Below are 20,072 nucleotides of genomic sequence, written 5' to 3'. Positions count from 1 at the left end.
AATAATTTAAGATACAATAACAAGGATTGAAATAGTTTTATTTAGATTAAAATAATCAAATAGATTAAAAATAAAATTATTTCAAAAAAAAAATTAGTGCAAATATTTTTAAGCAAATATCTCTAAAAATAAACATTTGTATCATTGTCTTGTAATTTATCATAATCATTATGATTTAATTCTATTACAAAATATTTTAATGGCAAATAATTTTATACAATTTAAATTCTTATAAAATTCAAAATAGTAAAGTTAAAAAATTTTTAAAAAAATATAAACTTTAATAATTAAAAATAAATAAATGATTATAATATATTGTTTACTTATATAAGCAATAAAATTGAATTAATCAATTAAATTTATTTATTATGATACTTTTATTTATTATTATTATTATATTAATACAATTTTGATTGACAAAAATATTATTTTACTGAAATAAATGAATATTTTCCAAAAATTATTTTGCTTTAATTGGTGATGAAAAAAATGAAATATTAATGATTATAATTGAATTTATTAATAATATTTGCCTATACAATTTAATGATAAGTTCTTTACTCTAAATTTTTGGATTTATTAATTTATAATTTTGGATGAATAAAAAGTGGTTATCTGTTTACCATTAAAACATCAAAAAAGTCTTAATTTTAATTGATTTTTTACTTTGCATAAAATTAATATATCTTATTAAATATTACTTATCAATAAAAATAACAATTAATCTATTGTTTAGTAGCCAAAGTAGCAATTCCTTGATATTAAAAGGCTTTTAAATTATTATTAAATGAGCTCTTAGGAAAGATCGTTCCATTAATAGCCTAAAAAAGTTAGAAGTAGAACTGCAATATGGTAATTTACTTTAAAAATTAATTTTTTATAAGTGCATGAAATTATACAGTATCTACTCTTAGCATTAAAAAGAAATGAACATTATAAATCTAATGAAATAATTATTCCAAAATAATACTTATTTATTTCAAAAAGGCACGATATTTTGAAGGATTAACATTACTTATTAAAGAAAGATGATGGCAAAATAAAAGAAGTGTTTAAAAATGGAAAGTATCTACCTTCTTTTAATCCATAGATATCTGGCTTTGCAAACGCAAAACAAAGGATGCAATATGCAACAAATGTAATTTAAATTTATAAATAGTTATTATATATAATTTTTCTTTAATAGAATAAATAATATTTATATATTTTATATTTATTTATTTGGTTGTTTATAATAAACACTTTATTCAGCCATAAAAAATATTTTGAGTATTTGGTATTATTTTGTAATAAAAATTAATTAGCTTAAGATTTTTGATTTTTATTTTATTAACTAGCACGAGGAATTCTCAGCTGAAAGACCAAAATCACTATAAATTAATCAAAAGCAAATGTTTTATACTCCTTAGCAAGATAAATACGATGGTTATACTTAATAACCATCACCTAAATCTCCTCCATATTTTAACATTATGAATAACCCTAAATTAAGAGATCTGAAAGAGAGCATGATATAAATTAAACCTCAAGGAATAGAAAAATACCTTAAATCTGACAATAATCAAGTAGAATAATATATTAATTTTTATAAAATATTTATATTAATATTTTTAATAAGAATGTATACAATCCACCCATAGAAAACTGCTCTTTTATTTCAGGGACAATAAAAAATTATCAAGAAAATATAAATAGAAATACTGTTACTAAATTAGATTATAACCGCCAATAAACAATCATTAGAAAGAGAATAAATTAATCTCTTAGTGATAGTAAAGCTAATAAAATATCTTAATCTCCTAAAAATCCTCCTTAGTAGTTTAAGATAATTAACGGAAAGATTTTAACGATTCCAAACCAGTCAATTCTAATGAAGTAGAAATAAAAGCAATAAAATGAAGTATTAAAAGCGAGCTAAGTGACTCCTATTAAATCTGGAAATGTATCCTTTACATATAATCCAAGAGAAAAAACATTTACAGGAAATAACAGCATTTTTGATAGGAAACAAAGCGATTTATCTGCTCTTTTTGGGAATACAGCAAATTCAATGTTAGAAAACTCATTTCAAAATTCTAAGTAGTTTTCCAAAAAAAACTTAAGCAAGCATTGGAAAGAAAGAAGTATGGATTCTACATTTCATACTAATATCAAGTAAAATTAAAAATTTGTATTTAAAATTAATTACAACTTTTAATAAAAGTGGCCAAAGCAATTTGCAATTTAGTGATTAATTAAATGTAAGTTAAGCAAGATACAACTAAAAGGTTCGTAGCAAAAATAATAAAGTATGCATTATAATTTGAAAGAATTATTTTTAAAAGTATAAATATTATTTTTTAATAAAAGAGCTAGTATTTGTAGAATGAAAATAGTTCAGAAAATTTATTAAATAACTCTCGTTATGAAGAATACTAAGAAATTAAAAGAAGCAACTCTAATTATAATATTAGCAGAATATTAAATAATTCATCTTAATATCTAACTAAAACATTTAGCAAACTAGAAATAATTCCAGATGAAGAACCTTAAGTATTAAAAACAAGCTAGTCTTTTATTTAAAAAATGGAGCAAAATAAATACAATAAAGAAGCAACCTAATATGTAAAATTTGTTATATTCTAATTCAAATTTTCACAAAATTTTTAAATTAGAAAGTTAAAGAATAACCTCTCAGAATTTCAACTAAAGGCAGATTTCCTTAATCTAGAGCAGTTTCTCCAGGAGAAATGTATCTAAAAGAACGTTTAAAATAAAAGCAAATAGGTAAATTTTAAATTAAAAATTAAAAGTTAAGCTTTTTGAAAATAAAAATAGAAATGTAGAATATGGAATAATAATAACAATAGAATTAATTTAATATATATTCAAAAAATAATCTAAGAAGAAAATAATATTCTTTATAAGAATAAAAGTGATGATACAGAAATCATTTTAATAAATTTTCCTAAAACTTTTTTCATTTTAATAAATTAGATGTTAAAACTGATAATTTTTATATAGAGTTAAACTTGTTTATAGTAAGTGTGTGTGTGTATATATATTTATATTTGTGTAATAATAGATTTTAATGTCTTTGTTTATCCCTTATTCAAATTATTTATTTATTAATTCATTTATTTAATTTATTTATATTTACAAAATATTTAATTAAAAAGAAAAATTTTCAATTTTTTTCATAAAAAATACTTATTTAATTATTTTTTTACAGTTAAATTGTACATATTTTTCTAAAATAATTACAAAAAAATTTCATAATTTTAAATTTATATTCAATTTAGTAGCAGCACTAATTAAATTTAGTTTATTATTTTCTATGGCTAATTTTTATATATCTATTTATGTTTGTATTTATTAATTTTTATTTTTATTTATTTTATTATTTTCTTTTATTTTAATTATTTAATTATTTAATTTTTTATTTTATTTTATTTTAATATTTTTTATTTTTATTTTTATTTTAATATTAGAAATCTAATTTTCATAATTTTTATTATCATATTTAAATAATTTTATTATCAAAGCAAGGCGAATGGCAGTTTAAAAGGCTTCCTATATTTTAAAAAATACTTTTTATATATTTTAATATATTATAAATATGGGAAGAGATGCCTCTACATATGCTAATTTTTTTACTTAGCCTTTGTCTACTTTTTAGGGTAGATTTCCAGCTATTAAAGTAAAATAATAGACATAAGTATTGCATACAAGACATTTTGAAGATGCGAGGTCCTCTAAACAAAGATTGTTTATTGAAATAAAGCTTCATTACAAAATTTTTTTGTTAATGAAGAGAAATTTTCAAAAACTTGATCTTTGTTTTTTTATTTAAAAGCTGAGAAAATTACAGTTGGTTGACATTTTATTTAAGTGGAAACTAAATGATAAAAAACTTAATATCTTTTAAAAACTATTGGGGGAGTTGGCTAATGTGTAATACCTAGCACTTGTTAGTTGCTATTTTAGAGAGATGGATTATTCACATTTGCTTAAAAAACTTTAAGATTTGTTAAAAATTTAAATGTCATTTTCTCAGATTTTAATTTATGAGAGGAGAGCTCTTAAGAAAGGGTTTTTCCCTTTGTATTTCTTTATTTTATATTTTATTTGAAAAATTTTAATTATAATTTTTTTAATCAATTTTTAAATTTATAATTTGACAAATTCACACATATATTTAAGATTTGTATTGATTGATTGATTATTAATCAAAAAATGAATACTCTAAAGTAGATTGATTAAAAAAACAAATACATCACATTCCAATTATTTTTTGAAATTTCAATTCTGTTTAATAATTTCAAAAAAAAAAGCTATTAAATCTAATTTATATTTAAGGTGTTTTATGAGGAGAAATAAACCAGGAACTCGCTAAGCCGACTTATGGGCTTGGTATTTATTTAGCTTATAAAAATAAGATATACTTAAAAGGTATTTATGAAAAAAGGGATATTGAAGACGTTTCTAACATGCAAGGCCCTTTAGCGGTTTAAGAATATATTTAAGAGCTTATCCGTAATATACTTTGTTTTTAATAAAAATTCATATCTAACTTCAAGGAAGTCTATCATTTTTTATAAATAATAAAGGTAATGACCCTTCTAATGTACAAAAAATTTGTGAACCTCCAAAAGACGTAGATATTAATGTTTGGTAGTATGAACACTTAAGGCAATTTATCTTAGAGTTAAATCTGCTAGCTACTTAATTAAAAGGTGTGTGTACAAGTTAAACTTGTCCAAAAATGAAAGCTGCTGATGATTGGTTATATTTGTGTGCAGCACATAAGACGCCTTAAGAGGTAAATTTACTCTTAAATCTATTGAGAATATTTTTTAATAATCAATCTACATTTAATTTAACAAATTTATTAAAAATAGTGCTCAGCTATTGATTACATGATACATAATTTAGACTAATCAACATCAATTTTATAAAACATAAAAAATTACAATAGTAGGTAAATGATTATTTAAAAATACATCGATAGTTTTTTATTTTAAAAATCTTAAATTTAAATTAGAGTATCTATCCCGTAAAGCGCTGTAAAAAATTTAGCACCTATAGTTAGAAGATTATATAGATTATTTACTCACACCTACTATAATCACAGATAAGCTTTTTTAGATTTTGAAGTAAAATATTTTTTATTTTTTTTATTTGTTGAATTTACTTTTAACAAATATTTTAATCTAAATTATTCTAATCATAGAAAGAAATGTATCTTTGCAGTAGATTTACAGAATATGCCCTTAAATTTGATATGATGGCTCCAAAGTTGCTAACAATTCCTTAGAGTGAGTTAAATATTAAAGAAAACAATTGAAAACTAGTATTTATTAATATAAGAGAGTTAAATAAATATAAAAATTATAATGCAAGATAAAATTAAAAAAAAATAGTTCATAAGATTCAATATTATTAATCAATCAATAAACTATGTATGAGCTTAATAGAAAGTAGAATAATTTTTATTTAGATTGGTAAAAATAAGAATCTTAAATTAAATTTATATGCTAAAATAATAAAATAATTTAAAAATATTAATCAAACATAAATAAAAATAAAAACAAGCAAATCATAATAATGAATTTATTCTTGAAGAGTTCTCAAATACTTAAAAACAAATTAAAAGAAAAGTAGATTATAAATTAATTTTAAATTGAATTATAAACTGATATATAAACATTATAAATAAGTATATATAATTTAGTGAATTGTATTTTTTAAATAAAAATATTTAATTTAACAGTGATCTATAATAAAGTTAAATTCTTAAATAGTTAATTTTCATTATTTATGTTTAAAAATATTTCCTATGAAGATATTAAGTGATGTTTTAACTGAAATAATACACAGACAGTTTAGTTTTCTTTTCAGTAATTTGAGTTTGATAAAAGCAAAATATAGATTTAAAACTAAAACGCCTTAGGTTTTTAAATACATAGTTAATATTTTGAGCTTTAATATTTCATAAAATATTAAATTATATAAATAAATATGAATGCAACTTTGAATTTGATGTTACTTTTAAATTACTTAATAAAATTAATTACAATTTCTTATTTTTAAGTTTTGAAAAAATTTTAATCAAAATTAAATAAATAAATCAATCACAAAAATATTTAATTAAATAATTGTTTAGAGCTATGAAAATTTTTAAATATTATATTAAAAGTAAAAATAAATGTTTATTGAAACTCTAATATGAACTTTTAAATCTGTTAACCATAAATGATCCCGCCCAACCAATCGCTTGAGTTGCAAACTATTTATTTAATCCAAACAAAGTATTAGTTAGAAATAATCTAAACTTTTAATTTATATAAAATTATTATCAAGCTGAGTTGCTAAAGTCTATATTAAAATTTCAATACAAAATAGGTAGGTTTTTGTGATTTTTAAAAATTTTTATTTATTTTAGATTGTTTTAAAAATAAGGTTTTAATCTAGGAAATTTAAAAATTTTATTAAGTATTATAATATTTTAATTTTATAGAATATACGGTAGATATTCAATTTTAATTTAGAATCAAATAAATTAAATTATATTTAATAGACGCAACTAGAAAAGGATAATGAGTAGATAAGAGAGAGATTTTCCTTCGTTGGGTTCATAGATAGATGAATCTCAACAAAGGTAAAAAAAGTAATAAAAATAAATCAACTATGAAAGCAACAATAAAGTTACAGTAAATGGGATGAACGATCTATTAGGATTTTACTATGAAGGAGATAATTAGTAAAGCTAATCTTCAAATTATAATAATAATTAGAAGAATAAGTAATCCCAAAGAAATCAAGATAAATAAAGTAATAAATAGCAATATGAAAAGAAAGAAAATAGAAACAACTAGGCTGCTTATGAAAGAAAAGATCAAAATAATTAATATGAGGCTAAAAACTCATAGCAAAATTATAATTCATAATATGAAGCTGTCTAAAAAAGCTATTAAAGTAAAGATGATCAATAAAATAATAGATATGAACAAAACTCTAACACTTTCACAGATAAGTAGTAAGATAGCAGAAACGACAATGAAAATAGAGGTAATAGAAATAGAGGTAATAGACAAAACTACAACAATTCTTAAAAAGATTAGAATGAAAATAAGCAATAATAATTTTAGAGAATGCTTAAGAATGATGTGGATGAATATGACGATAATGATGATGAAGATTAAAAAAGAGGAAATAAGTATAATACTAAAGGAAATCAACAAAAATAATAAGGTGACAGATATCAACAAAATTATCAATAATATGAGGTCAAAAAGGTTTAGGAAGTCTATTAACAAAAAAATTAATATCAGGAGCAAAATACTAAGCAAAATAGCAATAATAATTAGCAATAGAATTAAAATAATAATTAAGTTTTTGTTGAAAAAGTTATTGATAACTCTAACTAATCTAAAGTTAACCAAAACAATAAAAACAACTAATAAAAAGGGAAGGAAGAATATGTTGCTAAGAAAACTTTACAATATTAAGAATAGAAGGTAGAGTATGTTTAAAAATAGCCTAATAATACTTCAAGTAATAATACAAAAGATATCTATGTACCAAAATCTAGCTAAGATTAACAGAACTAATAAACTGTTTACGTACCTAAGAGCGTAGTATAACAGACTTAACAAGAATAAGTATAGAAAAATGAGCAATAAGGTAAAAAGAATTAAAAATAAAATTAAGTTATGTATGAAGAATATATACCTGCTTAATAGTAAAACTAAGCTTAACAAAGTAGCAAAAGTAATTAATAATAAGAATAGTATTAACAAAACAAATAGAGGAATGAATATCAAAAACAAGAGTATGTTCCTAAAAATTAAAATAATAATAATCAATAATTTGTTGAAAAATATGAATAAAAATCAGCTAAAACTAAGTATGTTACAAAGGATGAAAGCCAATAGTAAGAAAGCTATTAAAGGGCAGATAACTAATAAGCATAATAGTAGAAATAAAATGATGAAGAGAGCAAATAGCAAGATTAAAGACAAGGTAAATTGAAAGGAAAGACTGCTAGATAAAAGGAATAAGAAAAATAAGAAGTTTCAAATGAATGGGGCACTGATCCTAAAAAATATATTAATGAAAATTAGACATTTTATTTAAAAGAAGATGCTTACTATCACTACACTTAGAATAAATATAATGGTTAAAGAAGAGGAGGTCTTTAAAAAGTAGTTATGATTGCTGAAAAACCCTCTATAGCCAAATCCATTGCAGACGCTCTTTCTAACAACTCTTCAAAGTCTGTAAAGGGATACAGCAAATACTTACCTGTGCACGAATTTGAAGGATAGTTCAAAGGAAACAGAGTTTTGTTCAAGGTATTTTAAATCTAATTAAAATTAAAGCAATAAAAATTTTTAAAAAAAAGGTTACAAGTGTTGCAGGTCATGTTTACTCTTTAGATTTCTAGAAAGAATATGATCAGTGGAATAAAGTCAATCCTATAAATCTATTTTCTGCTAAAACTATTAAAGTTGAGGCTAATCCTAGTTAAGGCGTTGTTAAACATTTAGAAAAAGAAGCATAAGATGCATCTTATTTAATTTTATGGCTAGATAACGATAGGGAAGGTGAAAACATCTGCTTTGAAGTTAAATCTATATGTGAAGCATTTATGTGTAAAGAATAAAATACACAATAAATTTTAAGAGCCAAGTTTTCTTCTTTGACAAAATCAGATTTAGTTTAAGCTTTTAAAAATGTAAGAGATCCCCCAAATATGAACGAGTCTAAGGCTGTTGATGCTCGTTAAATAATAGATCTTAAAATAGGTAAAGAGATAAATAATTTAATGTTTATCAAAGTATTTTATTTGTTTTTTATCATTTATAAGGTGCTGCATTTACAAGGTATCAGACACTATTTTTCCGTAACAGATATCCCGAATTAAATGAAAATATTATATCTTTTGGTCCTTGCTAAACACCAACATTGGGATTCTGTGTTGAGAGAGAGGATGAGATTAAAAATTTCAAGCCCCGTTTATACTTCAGAATTAGAGCTACTTTTGTCACAGAAGATGGGATGGAAGTAGTTTCATATTGTGATAAAGGTCATATTTATGATTAAGGAGAATCAAACAAAGTAAAAAAAAATAAAATACTTTCTTTAAATTAAAACTTTTTAATTTATTATAGATTTTCAAAGATGTACTTAATTAGTAACATATCCAAATTACTTAAGTTAGTTCTGATTTTGGTACTAAATAAAGACCTGAAGGATTAAATACAGTCTAGTTACTAAAAATAGCTTCAAGTTATTTGCACATGAGTCCTATGGAGACCATGCATGTAGCTGAAAGGCTTTATCTTAACGGGTATATTACCTATCCTCGTACTGAATCAACAGCATATCCTAAAGCATTCTAATTTAGAGAAATATTGAATTCCTTACAATCAGATTCTGATTATGGAAAATTTGCTTCTAATTTATTGCAAGGTATTTTTTTAACTTTTAATTTTTGACTAAAAAAATACATTTTTATAATGCTAAAAAAATAAAATATTTCGATAAAATAGATTATAAATAACCAAGATCAGGAGTAGATATGGGTGATCATCCTCCCATTACTCCAACTACAAATTATCCTAATTCTCTTGGTGGTGATGAAAGAAAATTATATGACTACATATCTAAGCATTTTATTGCTAGTTTAAGTGAAGATTGCAAATATAAGAAAATTACTATTTAAGGAAGTATCTGTAATTACAACTTCATCGCAAGAGGAATATAAATGGTTAATAAAGGTTTCACCGAGGTTTAAGATCATATTAGTTTAGGTGAAAATACTATAGCTTCTAATTTATAACAAGGTAAAATTATTTTTATCTAAAACTTTTATTTTATTTTTTTGGTTTGTATGTAAAAATTTGGGTTTTTATAGAATTCAAATTAATAGTTGAAAAGAAAAAATAAAATTAAATAATTTTACTATTATATTTTACACACATATTTACTAATCATCAATAAATATATTAAACAAAGGTAAGTAACTTAAAGTAACCAGTATTAACTAAGAATAAGAGTATACTAGTGCTCCAGGCTACATCACAGAATCAGAGCTTATATCATTGATGGAAAAAAATAGTATTGGTACAGATGCCTCCATGGCTACTCATATATAAAATATAGTAAATCGTAACTATGTTTAAATAAATGGTTCAAATAGAAGTTTGGTTCCTACTGAATTAGGAAGATCTCTTGTCCATGGATATTAAAAAATAGATCCTGAGCTTGTATAACCCTAGATAAGATCTAAAATTGAAAATATGGTTGATTAAATTGCTAAAGGAAATAAGCAATTTGCTGATGTTATAAATGATTCTATGAGAATATTTTAAGCTAAGTACCTTACATTTGTAGAAAATATATTGAAGATTGACAGTTTGTTTGGATAATTTTGCAGTATGATATTTAATACTTTATATTTTTATTTTTTATTTATTTTAAATATTTATAAAAAGCTACTATTGAAGACACACTGGAATCAGCAAAACCGTTTAGCAAATGTGGAGTTTGTAATAGATTTATGAAAATTATTGAAAAGGCAGGCAAAATTATATGTGAAAAATGCGATGTTTCATTATTTATTCCATCAAATGGTAAATACAGATTAGCTGGTGAAAAAGTAAGTATTTTATTTTCAAAATGAAAAAGCATGTTTTAATATTAAAATTTAATTTAAATAAAAGAAATGTCCTTATGATAAATATTAAGTAATCTTTTTCACATCCTTGCATACTCCTAATGTTTCATTTGAAGTTTGTCCTAAATGCTATACAGAGTCTCCTAACATGGAAAGCGACTAAGTAACATGTTCTATTTGCACTAATGAGGAATGTAAGCTTTCAATGAATTCCAGGGTAATTTTATAATTGAAAATAAAAATTAATTTATTGATTGATTTTAAATGATTATTTTTAATTTTAGTTTTTGAAAGAATGCTAAATTTGTAAAATGGGTGATATCGTCATCGAACCATAAGTAGCACAAAAATTAGCTGCTATGTGTAACGAATGCTGGACTTAATGGAGTCTTCCCATTTAAAATAAAGATCTCAAAGTTAATAAGGAAAAGAAATGCGATAAATGCTAAAGCTAGCTTATTTCTTTCAAACATATTATTAAAGAAGATTAACCTTCTGATAAAGAAAAAGAGAAGCAAGTTAAGATTATTAAATTTTCTAAAACAGATTTTGTAGATGTTTGCTTATTCTGTGATGCTGAACTCAAAAAAGAGTGCCATACAGTTGAATATTGCGAGCCTAGAAAGAGAAGATAACAAAGAAGAAAAAAAAGACAATGATTTATTTGATTAATTTAAATTATTAACAAACTACAAAATATAAATTTAATTATAAAATTTAAAACTAAAATTTAACTATTTTCTTTTTTATATTTAAATTGAAAAAAAATATCCAGATTAATCAATCTATCTTGTATAAATTAATATGTAAAATAATAAATAAATCAGTTAGTTCATTCCATTTCTTAAATATTTAAATCTTAATCAATTATTTATTCATTTTACTTAGATTTTTTCGCTATATAAAGTATAATCATTAAAGCTATAATGCTAACTGTAAAAGTGATAAAAGGCAAGTCTTTAGAGAAATCAAAGTCAAGAGAAAGATCTCCTAAGAGTTCAAACAACTTTTTAAAGACAATCATAAATGCATATGCAAAACCTATACAGTTTTTATCAATTTCTTTAGCTAATATTGAATCTACACACAAAACATTAGTTGAAAATGAAATACCAGAGAAGATATTGATTATAAACAGAAACACAAGGATAAAAAATTTAGAATTCTCGTTTGTATTATAAGCAGTCATGCTTAAAATCAACTAAATAAAATAATATGTTAAGCAAGTGATAGCACTTAATTTCCAAACTTGATATTTCTTAAAAAAATCTTTTGATATTATTTTTCCAAAATACCATATAAATATGATGTAGATGAGTTCATGCCCTATTTTAATAATATTTTAAGATATTTTTTTAGATAAATAGTAATAAATAAATAATTATACCTGAAACAATTATAAAAAGTGTCATATTTGGTGGATTATCTATGTTCCCATTTACCTAATTATATATACTTTTGTCAACATTAAATATGATATTTTGAGATGTCAGTCCATAAATTAATCCTCCAGCAAAAATAACACCGATAAATTTCAAGTTTTTAAATATATTTTTAATTAAATCATCTAAATCGGCTTTAAATAGAGGATTATTTATGTAGTTAAAATTTTTTTTAGACATTTATTCATGTGCCTCATAGTCTAAATATAATGCTCTAAACCCAAAATAAACTGTCAAAAAACCTAAAGCAGTGATTAATGAGAAAACTATTTATTTTTGTGGATCACCAAATAAAAATGGCATAGCCTTCTCAACTTCATCATTATATTTCTATTAAGTTATATTCTCTGGGTTCAGATTTTAGCTTGCCTAATAAACAAATATCATAGGAATAGAAGACAAATTTCTAGGAAGAGAACAACCTAGCCCAAGGTACTTAGTAAGCTTTAAAACAAATTTCTTTGTGTCTTTAGGGTCATAGTAATAAAAATAAATACAATAAATAGATGTTAAATAGAAACCAGAATCACCAAACTGGTAAAAGAATTATGCTAATACACGAATTTAATAAGTCTATATCAGTATACTGTATAATGTTAAAATCCTTCCAAAAAGCATTACAATCAGACATAACAGCATTACTATAGAGCTGTAAATTTAATCAATGATGAATCCCATAAGTAACGGAAAGAATGCTACGTTAAATATAGCAAAATAAAGAGTAACTTTTGTGCTTAGGCTTTAGTAGTTGAAGGGTTAGTTTTAATTTGCATACAATGTCTATCCGACAACTTATTCAATTTAGCTAATAAGATTATCAACAAAGAATTAAAAAAATGTAGCATAAACTATATAAGTGAATATTTTTTTTCTATATTTCTTTCTAATTTCAACAATATCGACATTAAAATGTATTTTTTTAAATTAATATTTGATTTCATCTTTAAACGATAAAAGCTAGTTTAGTTAAATATTTTACTTCTTATTGGTAAATTCTATAAGTTTATCATTTTCATCTTATTCTCCTTCTTAAAATTCATGCAGTTATATTTACTGCTCTTATTTAATGGTATCAACTTCTACTTAGATACCATTCTTTTCAGAAGTATTTTTCTAAAATTATGGGATCTATTATTATTGATCTTAGCTATGAACCTTCTTATTTTCTGCAATTATATGTTTAAGAAACTGAGAGTTTATGTAGAGTTTTTAAATAAATTCTTCTTCCTTAAGCTAATCTCCCTGATAAGTATACATCTTTTTAATTATATCTTCATTTATTTGTTGTATCTTTTAATAAGAATCAGAACTACTACTAATTTTCCCTTACAAGTAGCTCTCTGTTATGCATATTGGCTGATGCAGTCTATTATCACTATCATTAGAGGAATATATTTTATTTGTCTTTTTTTTTACATCAGATGAAAAAAATATTGGATTTAACTTATTAAAGTTGTTATTATTTAAGCCTTCTGTTTTAGTTCTAGCAATTGTATACTTTTATTGCTATCCATTTTATTATTAATTTATTTATATTTGCTATTAAATTTCTTCTTTGTTCAAAGTTTTTGTGCTATCTTACATTTAGAGGCTATTTAATTATGCAAAATTGTTCTAGTAATTTTAATGAATTTATTAGTTTTCTTGATCATATGAATTTTTTAAGCTTGATGAGTAGACATCAATCTATTGGCCTATATCATTTTAGATTGAATACTTTAAATTTTTTGTGATAGTATTATATCCAATTAGCGGTATATCATATGGTTAAGTTTTATCAGAATCAAATATCTAGTTGTTTAAGGAGTTTTCCTATTAATTTAACTTATCAAGTAATGATTCTTTGATGTCTCCTTAATTTTCTATTTAGTATTTATTTTAGCTATTTTTCATTTTTATAGCTAAAAAGTAAATTTGTATTTTTTAAATGATTAATAAATAGATTAAGTAAGATATATCTTAATATCCAGATTATTTTTTAAATTTTGATGTTTTTTGTTTTGTTAATTAATTTTGTTGTTGTACTCTTTTATCAATATGTTTGTCTGTATAATTACTGTAAACTCGTATAATTTAATATCTCTAAGAATAAACTAAAGGTTTTAAATGACAATTTTTTTTATTAAATTTTGTAAATTTAGTTGATGAATAAATATATTTGTTGATTAAAATAATGTTATTAATAGTAATATTTAATAATTAATAATAGATATAAATACATAATAAAATACTATTTTAAAACTTCTGATAACACTTAAAATCATCAATCAAATTTAATTTAAATTTTTTCAGTTTCATTATTTATTTGTTTGTTTTAATTACTTTTAATCATTCATTTACTTTTGCATTTTTTATTATATTATTCAATTACTTTTGACTTTTTCAATCATCTTTGGCTTTTCCTTCTCCAAAAATTTGTTTTCTTGCTAATTCTTATTACTGAGCTATTGCAGCTTATTTCTTTTTATTTGGGTCAGGTATATTTGTGGGGAAATGTTAAAACATTTTTTTAATTTTCTGACCAAGATACTTTTCTTGAATTTCCATTGCAAAGTATAAGAAGCCCATAAAAAATAGTGAGGAGCTAAACAACGCTAATCCAATATTGAAATAAGATTTAAATCTTCTATAAAACATTTTATCTACAACATCCAAACTGCTTGCACACTTCACAAAAGCGTTTATTAAAGTCTAAAAATATTTATTTTAAGGTTAAAATAATATATAAAATTAATGTTACGATTAATTCGTTTCTCTAAAGCTTTTAAATCTAAGTAGAAGAATCATCAGAAAATAAAATTTTCAGTGCAACACCTATACCATAAACTTGCATTTTTCCAAAAACTTTACACTTTTCACACTCTACACAATCCATAATTTTAGTTATGTTGTGGATGTATTGTTGGTAGTGTTTCTTATATTTTCTCTAATTTAATAAAATTTATACATTTTAATAAAATAATTTATTTGATTTTTAATTGTTTACTCCTTGATCTGTATTAAATAATATTTCTTCGTGGAATGGCTGGTCACACTAACTTGTTGTGTAATCTAGTATATCGCCAACTAATTAATATGTTTTGGCATCCTCTTAGAAGTCTCCAGTAGTGAAGTTGTAATTTCTGATAACACTTTCAGCTCTGTTAATAGCGCGAAGTAAAACAGAATAATAAAAGTATAAATTATGTATTCTTTCAGGATAATTTCCTACTTTTTCAAAATATAATTTCCAATTTGGATACATTTTTGTTCTATTTTTATTAAAATCTATGTAAAGTTCGCTTAACTATGTGCTAACACTAGCATGCAGTCCGCTTAATATTCTGTTCAAGGCTCTTTACTCTAAACATAAATCTTCTCCTATTTTAAATAAATGAGATTTTCAAAGAATATAACTAACAACAATAATTTAATTTGTTTACCTTAGAAACAATTTTCTTCATAAATCAATTTCCAAATATTCTAACCTTGATATCCTGTAAAAGCTTCTACGTTGTCTTTTAAGTCTACATAACTTCCTTCACTTTCGTTAAATTCTTCAACTCTCCATTACCACTCATCTGTAATTTTAACCTCTGGTTCTTATGCCCAGTCAGCATAATCATATTTTGATTATTGTATGAAATCTGTTTTTTTCCAAGGTAAAGGAATCTATTTTGTAATTCATATTTAAATAGTTAGATCGTTTTGCAAATCTAAATTTGGTTCTAGATTATCAGATAAAGCACATTAAAAAAAATAAAAATTACATTATTTTCATCACATCTACAAACTGAACATCCTTAGCTCTTGCAAATACCTTCAACACTGAAAAATTTGCATTCAGTATCAATATTAACTTTAAATGTTCTAAAAAATTTTGTATGCTAATTTATATTTAATAGATAAATAAATAAATTTCGTTATGATATTTTTATAAAATGAAATAAAAAGAAATTGAATCAAAAATATCAAATATGTTACTGATAATTCATCTAATTTTTAATAAATTTTTTAATTAGTATTTTGAACAAGCTCTGCTTCGCAACAGCAATCATCTATCTTTCCTTTGTAATTAAAAGTTTGTGGGATCTATTAGGAGTTAGATTAAAAAATGATGATTAATAATGTTAATAATAGCTGATATATAAGTAGTTTATATCTGCTAGTCCGATAAATAAATTACTAGATAAACATATGAGAAGTAAACCACTGCTGCTGCTGCCCATAACTTAAGAACGAATCTTGTTCTTCTCTTTACTTTTTATGGATCCATATTTATTTTTAACTACTAAGTCGATAATATTTAATAATCTTAAAGATATCCTACTTATTTTGAATTATTTATTATTTTAATTTATATTTTTGATTATAAATATAATTTCTTCAAATATCATACTATTAATGCTTAATAATTTATTATTAACAATCCCAAACATGTATAGTAATAAATATCATCCTTAAACGTGTAAAAGTTTTGCATTTTAAAAATTAATTGTGCTATAAAATGATAAATATATGTTTAAATGCATTTTTAATTGAACAGTAACTATATATTTTAATTCTACCATAAAAGTTTAGTATTATTTTTTATCTGTTATAATTTACTATTTTAGATAACTTTATTACTCTAGGGAACCTAATTTATAACAGATATGCAGGATTATTACCAATTTATTATTTCCTCATATTTTTTTTATTTTATAATCAATTTTAAGAAAGAAAATTCTATAAAATGGTACAAAACTTCCACATCAAAATATTTTTGATGAAATTTAAATAAAAAAACAAAAAGAATATTTTTATCATTAATTAATAAATTCAAATAATCTTGAATTATTTAATTTCTTCAGTAAAAACAAGCACCCATAGGACATATGTATAGATAAATTGAAAAACTAATAATTATTAAATTATAATAGCTAAAGCAAAAAGTTGGCATTAGTTTAAGATGTTAAATTTATTAGAAAATTTAGTTTATTTCAAATATAATTTTTAAAATATTAAATTGAGATGAGTTTTTAAATAAAGAACCACTTTGGAAGTTTTATTTTATTGAACTAAAATTCATTTATTATAAAACTAATTTATTTTAATTAATTAATTTGATTTAATTATCGCTTTTAAACACCATTATTACTATAAAAGAATTATAACAGAAGTGAAATTTTTAATTTTATAATTTCATTTGATAATGTACTGAAATTACCAATTTGAAAATTGTTTAAGATAATCAAATATACAATCAATATTCATAATTCAATGGATAATCAATATATATTAAACATAGATAAAGTGTATATATTCTTATTGTGAAAAAATAGATGTTTATATTAAAAGTTTAATATAGAAATTTGGTATTTTAAATATACTTGATGAATTGTAATTAGTTATTAAGTAGATATTTTTTTTATTATCAAAAATTAATTGCCTATAAATTTATTATTAAATTATAAATAGCAATAATTTTTATTAATTATTCTTTATTTAAATTTTAAATAGTAAGTGAATTAAAAAAATTATTTAAATAATTAATAATTTTTGACAAATAATTCATATCAAATATTTAAACATCATTCATCATATATATAATCAAATCTTTAATAGTGCCTAATTAAAGTAAAAATATACAAAAAATAAAATTAAATAAAAATTATTATTTTATATCACTTCGTGAATATTAATGAAGATAAGTATAATCTTAAGATTAAATTAGTGAGAAAATTAAATTTTAAGTATTCTTAATTATTTATTTATAAAATTAATTAATATCTTGCTATTTTCAATATTTCTAAATAAACATTTTTTTAAAATTTATTTTCATTTTCTTATATTTAAATTTTATAATTAAAAAAAATATTTTTAATATTAAATTAAGAAACAAAATAAAATCATAACTTTTGTCTTTTTAAGAAAAATAATTTTGCATTTTAAGTATTAAATTTTAAAGTATTTAAACTTTGGTAATAAATACAAGCACTTTTTTTATTTTATTAAAAAATCTAATTTATTCTTAAACTATTATTTTGCCTAAATTCACAATTAAACTCTGCTTTTATACTAAAAAAGTAAAAGAAATGATTAATTTCTCTTTTTATTTAGTTTATAATCAATACCATACCACTTTTTTCTAATCAAAATAGGTTAAATAGAATAAAGAAGAGTATTATACTCTAGCTAATTTTATTTTTGTATTAGTTTAAAGGATAATAAAAGAGCTAAGTAATTAAAAAATTAAATGAAGATATGTAATAAATTTATATTCTTTGATTTATTTTATATTTTATTGAATTTTATACTAAAGCTTAAACTAGTTTACTAAACTTAGAAGAGAGAGAAAATATTTTCTCCATTTTTATTTTTTTTGATAATTTGAGCTTAAGTTTAAGAAAATGAAGAAGAAGGATTTATTGTTATATTATTGAAATAGTTAGTGTATGTATTTGTATAATCGATGCATTAGATAAACAAATATAATCTTTAATTAATTAATAAAAGAATTTTAATGTAAATAAAGATTTAGTTAAAAAACTAAAAAAAAGCTAAAATCATAAAAAAGACTAAATCATCTAAATTTGAGTAATTAAAACTTTTAATAAAAGAAATTAGAAGTAAAGAAAGGGTTTTAGTTAATATTCAACGAAAACTTTTCTTTCAAAATATTATAATTAATTATAAAAAATAAGCTTATATAAATCATTAAAAATGAATAAACAATTTTTGTTGATATCTCTCTGCTTGATTAGTCTCTCCTTAGCCTTTTCTATCAGAAAAGGTGAATAACAGGATAAGCCTGTTCTTCCTAATTAATATAGAATGGATTGGGATATATATACCCTTGAGCAAGATGCTCCTTATGATCCTGCTACTAACTTCTACTTATAAAAGGGTAAAGGTGCTACTTATTACGACTTTGCAACTGAGTCAATGATTGAATATTATTACGACTTTTGTATTCCTATCTTTTAAAATCCTTCTTCCTATCATTAATTCCCATGCAGATTTTTAAACACTAAGCGCACTGCTTATTTGTTGATTGATAAGCCAATGCTGACTAGACCTCCCTGCTGTATTTTTGCTACTGAATTCCATCCTGCTCACCCTAACTTTATTGTTGAACATAACTTATAACTTAAAGGCACTTACTAATAGAATGGTGAAGAAGTTGATTACTATTGGTTAGATATTCCTCCCCCAGGTCCTTTCTACTATGGATTCCATAAGTATACTACCCCTACTGGTCATAGAGTTCCTGCTGGTTTTGCTTTCCCTACAGAAGCTCCAGAAAACTTTACTTAATAAGTCTTTTACAACTTCTAAGAAGGTCCTTTTGATATGAGTGTTTTTGATATCCCTGATTCTTGCATTAATGCAACTGAATGTGTAGTTTTTAATGACGAAGAAGAAAGCAAGGCTAACTCTAATTCATCCAAGAAGCCTGCTCATCATGGTCATGGTCATTGAACTAATCATTCAAATCACATCTTAATATAAAAAATTATTTAATAAGATTTGACTAAGCCATAATATTAATGATAAAATTAAACACTTGATTTTTGTTAAAATTCTATATTAAAGGCTTTATTATAATTAAAATGATTTATATACATATTTTAAAATGATGAAAATATTATAATTTATTTTGAATACTATTTTTTCTTGTAAATTAAAACTCTATTAATTAAAATCTTAAAATCAAAAAATAAAAATTTTAATTATAACACCCTCGATTTTAATTATATACTTAAAAATAGTTAAATAAAAGTTCAAAAATTCTAGCTTTATTAAGATAAATATTTTGTTTAGATTTATTTATAATACCAATATTGCCTTTTTAAAAATATAAAATGCTGAAAAAAAAATAATCATACTTTATAAAAGAGTAAAGATAAATGTGATTTTATTCATTCTAAATATTGTTAAATAAAATTTATCATAATAAAAATAATAATCATTTAAATTAGCAACAGAAATTAAAAACTCACAAA

General features: G+C 22.2%; 7 protein-coding genes across 7 annotated transcripts; 4 read left to right on the top strand and 3 right to left on the bottom strand. All coding sequences in view use genetic code 6, as the record gives it.

The window, feature by feature from the left end:
• Positions 1 to 676: 676 nt before the first annotated feature.
• On the top strand, positions 677 to 2,918 carry TTHERM_01262900 (hypothetical protein; the record flags this gene model as incomplete). Its single annotated transcript, XM_001026049.2, has 8 exons — positions 677 to 852; positions 988 to 1,138; positions 1,338 to 1,565; positions 1,619 to 2,154; positions 2,204 to 2,288; positions 2,350 to 2,604; positions 2,655 to 2,766; positions 2,818 to 2,918. Exons 1-8 carry the CDS (start codon positions 788 to 790, stop codon positions 2,916 to 2,918), a joined length of 1,533 nt encoding a protein of 510 aa, XP_001026049.2. The 5' UTR covers positions 677 to 787.
• A 600-nt stretch (positions 2,919 to 3,518) lies between these two features.
• Positions 3,519 to 4,028, bottom strand: TTHERM_001262899 (hypothetical protein; the record flags this gene model as incomplete). Its single annotated transcript, XM_012800577.1, has 1 exon — positions 3,519 to 4,028. One exon carries the CDS (start codon positions 4,026 to 4,028, stop codon positions 3,519 to 3,521), a length of 510 nt encoding a protein of 169 aa, XP_012656031.1.
• A 317-nt stretch (positions 4,029 to 4,345) lies between these two features.
• On the top strand, positions 4,346 to 5,326 carry TTHERM_001262898 (Mps one binder kinase activator-like protein; the record flags this gene model as incomplete). The annotated part of the gene is made up of 6 exons (XM_012800576.1): positions 4,346 to 4,392; positions 4,448 to 4,515; positions 4,590 to 4,801; positions 4,881 to 4,960; positions 5,024 to 5,135; positions 5,213 to 5,326. 6 exons carry the CDS (start codon positions 4,346 to 4,348, stop codon positions 5,324 to 5,326), a joined length of 633 nt encoding a protein of 210 aa, XP_012656030.1.
• A 1,183-nt stretch (positions 5,327 to 6,509) lies between these two features.
• On the top strand, positions 6,510 to 11,322 carry TTHERM_01262890 (DNA topoisomerase I; the record flags this gene model as incomplete). Its single annotated transcript, XM_001026048.2, has 9 exons — positions 6,510 to 8,336; positions 8,387 to 8,789; positions 8,852 to 9,102; positions 9,156 to 9,456; positions 9,537 to 9,830; positions 10,003 to 10,422; positions 10,482 to 10,645; positions 10,710 to 10,880; positions 10,948 to 11,322. The coding sequence occupies exons 1-9, from the start codon at positions 6,579 to 6,581 to the stop codon at positions 11,320 to 11,322; spliced, it is 4,137 nt and encodes a 1,378-aa protein (XP_001026048.2). The 5' UTR covers positions 6,510 to 6,578.
• A 173-nt stretch (positions 11,323 to 11,495) lies between these two features.
• TTHERM_01262880 (transmembrane protein, putative) lies at positions 11,496 to 13,998 on the bottom strand (the record flags this gene model as incomplete). The annotated part of the gene is made up of 2 exons (XM_001026047.2): positions 11,496 to 11,989; positions 12,051 to 13,998. The coding sequence occupies 2 exons, from the start codon at positions 13,996 to 13,998 to the stop codon at positions 11,496 to 11,498; spliced, it is 2,442 nt and encodes an 813-aa protein (XP_001026047.2).
• A 489-nt stretch (positions 13,999 to 14,487) lies between these two features.
• TTHERM_01262870 (endoplasmic reticulum oxidoreductin 1) lies at positions 14,488 to 16,360 on the bottom strand (the record flags this gene model as incomplete). The annotated part of the gene is made up of 7 exons (XM_001026046.2): positions 14,488 to 14,796; positions 14,846 to 15,031; positions 15,092 to 15,465; positions 15,528 to 15,756; positions 15,855 to 15,971; positions 16,069 to 16,176; positions 16,271 to 16,360. The coding sequence occupies 7 exons, from the start codon at positions 16,358 to 16,360 to the stop codon at positions 14,488 to 14,490; spliced, it is 1,413 nt and encodes a 470-aa protein (XP_001026046.2).
• A 2,429-nt stretch (positions 16,361 to 18,789) lies between these two features.
• Positions 18,790 to 19,548, top strand: TTHERM_01262860 (hypothetical protein; the record flags this gene model as incomplete). The annotated part of the gene is made up of 1 exon (XM_001026045.3): positions 18,790 to 19,548. The coding sequence occupies one exon, from the start codon at positions 18,790 to 18,792 to the stop codon at positions 19,546 to 19,548; it is 759 nt and encodes a 252-aa protein (XP_001026045.1).
• Positions 19,549 to 20,072: the final 524 nt, after the last annotated feature.

This window comes from Tetrahymena thermophila (genome assembly GCF_000189635.1).
Source record: "Tetrahymena thermophila SB210 genomic scaffold scf_8254075, whole genome shotgun sequence".
Taxonomy (NCBI): Eukaryota; Ciliophora; class Oligohymenophorea; order Hymenostomatida; family Tetrahymenidae; genus Tetrahymena; species Tetrahymena thermophila.
Note: the sequence above shows the minus strand (reverse complement) of the source record. Positions and strands in the feature narration are given on the sequence as shown.